The sequence below is a fragment of the Helianthus annuus genome, chromosome 1 (genome assembly GCF_002127325.2).
Source record: "Helianthus annuus cultivar XRQ/B chromosome 1, HanXRQr2.0-SUNRISE, whole genome shotgun sequence".
NCBI lineage: Eukaryota > Viridiplantae > Streptophyta > Magnoliopsida > Asterales > Asteraceae > Helianthus > Helianthus annuus.
Genome location: NC_035433.2, coordinates 96,153,565 through 96,158,421, shown reverse-complemented (window position 1 = coordinate 96,158,421; position 4,857 = coordinate 96,153,565). Strand labels below are relative to the sequence as shown.

The 4,857-nt window shown below is 46.6% G+C and overlaps 1 protein-coding gene across 1 annotated transcript; it reads left to right on the top strand.

Moving 5' to 3' along the window:
* The first annotated feature begins 686 nt into the window (after nucleotides 1-686).
* Nucleotides 687-1,298, top strand: LOC110930442. The gene has a single exon (XM_022173748.1). The coding sequence runs from the start codon at nucleotides 687-689 to the stop codon at nucleotides 1,296-1,298; it is 612 nt and encodes a 203-aa protein (XP_022029440.1).
* Nucleotides 1,299-4,857: the final 3,559 nt, after the last annotated feature.

The following is a 4,857-nucleotide window of genomic DNA, read 5'->3' as shown; positions in this document are numbered from 1 at the left end:
ATGTTCCGTAATAAACACTTAATCCTTATGAACTTATTAAATCTACGTTTTGGATTTTAAACTTATGGACTATGAACTTATATTTTGGGATTACGTATTATGCTTCCGCTGTTTAATTTAAAACTTGGTTAACTGGCTTTTGGTCACCAATTGTATTGTGGTTGGTTTTAATTACTTAAATACGTTGTTCAATATGATTGGTGGCTCGATCTTGGTCATGTCATGCCTCCAAGCGGTGGCGCTCCGCATGGTGGATTTTGGGGGTGTGACAGATTGGTATCAGAGCCATTGGTTATAGTGAACTTGGTTTTAAAAAGGGGAAAGTTTTTGATGAAACCAGACTATAACCGGTACAGTGCTCAACGATCCACAACGACGCTTCGCTCCACGTGCAAGACTCGACACCATAGGTGGTATGATTTATGTTATATTGTCGGTTAGATTGTTTACACTGAGCATTAGTTAACGTGATAATTGCTATTTGAACCTTGTGTGCTTACTCTCTTCTGTCACCCCACACTTACGCATGTTGCGATACCTTTCTTACCTGTGTTCCCCTCGATGTGAAGATCATGAGTGGGCGTCTCAACATGACCCAGGGTCAGCTGACGACCTTGATTAACGAACGGATTGCTGAAGCCTTAGCAACCCAATCAGGGAGTCAACCCATGCACACCCAATCCCGCATGGGCGCCTTCAGGGCGTTCTTGGAGTGTAAACCTCCCACTTTCGATGGCACTGGAGGGACAATCGACCTTCTACACTGGATCCGAAGAATCGAATATACGTTCGAAGAAAATGAAAGTCCTGCTGGCAAACGAGTAGAGTACGCTACTGTCATGTTGCAAGGGAAAGCGTATTCTTGGTGGAACGCACAAGTTCAGATGCTCGGGTTGGCAGACGCGAATGCCACCCTCTGGAGCGACTTCAAGGATTTGGTTAAGGAAGAGTTCTGCCACCTGGATGACATTCTGAAACTTGAAATAGAGTATTATGGTTTGAAGATGGAAGGATCAGAGATTGAGGCGTACACAAAGAGGTCCAACGACTTGGCTGCCTTATGTCCTAACATGTCACAACCCATATCTAGGCGAATCAAGCTATACCTCAGAGGCTTAGTCCCGGAAATCCAAGGGTCTGTGAGTGCGGCTAACCTTCCCACAATCCAGCAAGTCGTTCGTTTGGCGTACCAACTCACCGATCAGGCGGTGGAAGAGGGCAAGTTGCCCAAGCGTAGCTCTTCCAATGCAAATGCTCTTATTAGTAACAAGTATAGTTGGGGTGAGCACCAAGGTTAGGGTCCTAGCTCTATACGACGGGAACCGCACAGGAAACTCGGGCTGAACTACCAAAATCAGGGGAGATACCTCGGGAATAAACCGAGATGCCGCAAGTGCCAACGTCACCACAGCGGGTCATGTGCGGAATCGTGTTGTCATCGGTGCAAGAAGTTGGGACATATGGCTAGAGACTGTAGGAGCCCATATCCTGCAAACCGGAACCAACGGCAACACCAGCAGGGTAATGAGAGATGTTACCAGTGCGGTGCTGAGAGTCACTTCAAGAGGAACTGTCCGCAGATGAGACAGAATCGTGACAACAGCGGCAACCAGGGCAACGGGGACAATAATGGAGACAATAAGGATAACCGCAGGACTGGTAAGCATGAGCTTCTGAATGGACAAGAGGAAGAAGGAAACAACCTCAACGTTGTGGCGGGTAAGTTCCTACCAGACAATTTCTTTGTTTCTATTTTAGTTAATTCAGGTACAGATATGTGTTCCTAAGAGTTAGTCAGATGCTTAAGCATAATCCAACCCTTTTGAACACCAAGCACATCGTAGAGTTAGCAAATGGTAAAAGTTTAGAGGCTACACATGTAGTTAAGGTTGCAAGCTTGTCCTTGCCGATCAGACCTTTTCTATCGACCTCATTCCTATCGTTCTGGGTAGTTTTGACGTTGTCATTGGGATGGATTGGTTATCTCAACACCAAGCGGAGATTATTTGCAAGGAGAAAATTGTCCGTATCCCTCGTTCTGATAAAGAACCCCTCGTGATTCGTGGCGACAAGAGTGGTGCTGTTGTAGGCATCATCTCTTTCCGTAAGGCCCAGAAGTGTTTGCGAAAGGGCCACACCGCTATTCTAGCCCTCGTTTCTGATACATCCGCGGAAGAAAGGAAGATAGAAGACATTCCTATTGTACGCAACTTTCCTGACGTATTTCCTGAGGAATTGCCTGGACTTCCGCCTCATCGTCAGGTCGAGTTTCAAATCGAGCTAGCTCCTGGAGCAGCGCCCATAGCTCGAGCACCATATCGTCTAGCTCCATCAGAACTCGAAAAATTGTCTACACAACTACAAGAACTCTTGGAAAAGGGTTTCATACGTCCTAGCTCTTCGCCATGGGAAGCTCCAGTGTTATACGTAAAGAAGAAAGATGGTACTTTCAGAATGTGTATTGACTATCGCGAGCTTAACAAGGTGACTGTGAAGAATCGTTATCCTCTTCCACGTATTGACGACTTGTTCGACCAGTTGCAAGGGTCGAGCTACTACTCTAAGATTGATTTGAGATCGGGATACCATCAGCTGAGAGTCCGAGATGAGGACGTCTCCAAAACAGCATTCAGAACTCGTTACGGCCATTACGAGTTTCTGGTTATGCCATTCGGGCTGACGAATGCACCAGCGGTCTTCATGGATCTCATGAACCGAGTGTGCAAGCCTTACCTGGATAAGTTCGTTATTGTGTTCATCGACGATATCCTGATCTATTCTAAGAGTCAGGAGGAACACGAGCAGCATCTACGACTTATGCTGGAACTTCTTCGAAAAGAGCAGTTGTATGCCAAGTTTTCGAAATGTGACTTCTGGCTTCGCGAAGTCCACTTTCTAGGCCATGTGCTAAACAAGGATGGAGTTCATGTGGATCCATTTAAGGTTGAATCGATCAAGAACTGGCCTGCACCCCGCACACCAACAGAGATCCGCCAATTCTTGGGTTTGGCAGGATATTACAGAAGGTTTATCAAAGATTTCTCCAAGATTGCGCAACCTCTCACTTCACTGACTCAGAAGGGTGTCACCTATCGTTGGGGTGATGCACAGGAGTCCGCATTTCAGCACTTGAAGGATAGACTTTGTAGCGCGCCTATCCTCTCATTGCCTGAAGGCACAGACGATTTTGTGGTTTACTGCGATGCTTCCATCCAAGGATTTGGTTGCGTGTTGATGCAACGTGACAAGGTCATTACCTACGCATCACGTCAACTTAAAGTTCACGAAAGGAACTACACTACCCGCGATCTGGAATTGGGAGCAGTTGTTTTCACGCTTAAGATATGGAGACATTACCTGTACGGTACCAAGTGCACCATTTACACCGATCACAGGAGTCTCGAGCATATCTTCAAGCAAAAGGAATTGAATATGCAACAACGCCGATGGGTAGAGCTCTTGAATGACTATGAATGCACAATCAAGTATCATCCAGGCAAAGCCAATGTTGTGGCCGATGCTCTCAGTCGAAAGGATACTATACCTAAGCGTGTACGTGCGTTACAGCTTACCATCCAATCTAACCTTCCCGCTCAGATTCGCGATGCTCAGGTTGAAGCATTGAAAGAAGAAAACATCAGGGCTGAGTCCCTACGAGGATCGAGGCAACAGCCAGAACAAAAAGAAAACGGCGCCTACTATGTTAACGGACGCATCTGGGTTCCACTATATGGAGACTTGCGCGAGCTTGTGATGGATGAAGCGCATAAGTCTCGTTACTCAGTACATCCTGGTTCGGACAAGATGTACCATGATCTCAAGACTACATACTGGTGGCCTGGTATGAAAGCCAGCATAGCAACCTACGTCGGTAAATGTTTGACTTGTGCGAGAGTTAAGGTCGAATACCAGAAACCATCGGGCCCACTCCAACAACCAGAGATACCTAAGTGGAAATGGGAGAAAATTTCCATGGATTTAGTCACTGGCCTGCCCAGATCTCAACGCGGAAACGACACCATTTGGGTGATCATGGATCAACTGACCAAGTCTGCACATTTTCTAGCTATCAAGGAAACGGATAAGTTTTCTACTCTAGCAAACATCTACCTAAAGGAAGTGGTATCAAGACACAGAGTGCCAACCTCCATTATTTCTGATCGTGACGCGCGTTTTACTTCTGAACTGTGGCAAGCTATGCACAAATCTTTTGGCTCACGTTTAGATATGAGCACTGTTTATCACCCACAGACGGATGAGCAATCTGAACGCACCATCCAAACCCTAGAAGACATGCTTAGGGCATGCGTAATCGACTTTGGCAATGGCTGGGAAAAACACCTCCCGTTAGTGGAATTTTCATACAACAACAGTTACCACACCAGTATCCAGGCCGCTCCGTTTGAGGCATTGTACGGACGGAAGTGCCGATCACCTCTCTGTTGGGCAGAAGTTGGTGACAGTCAAATCACTGGCCCAGAACTTGTAGTGGATACAACCGAGAAGATTGCTCAGAAACGACAACGAATGGCGGCAGCTCGTGACCGTCAGAAAAGCTATGCCGATAAGCGAAGAAAACCACTCGAGTTCCAGGTTGGGGATCGAGTGCTACTCAAAGTCTCACCTTGGAAAGGTGTAGTTCGTTTTGGCACACGAGGCAAGCTCAATCCGCGTTATGTCGGACCGTTTGAAATCATTGAGAAAATTGGCAAGGTCGCCTACAGGTTGAATCTACCTGAAGAACTCAGTGGAGTTCACAACGTATTCCACGTGTCAAATCTGAAGAAGTGTCTGTCAGACGAGACCCTCATAGTTCCTCTCAAGGAGCTCACTATCGATGACCAACTGCGATTCGTC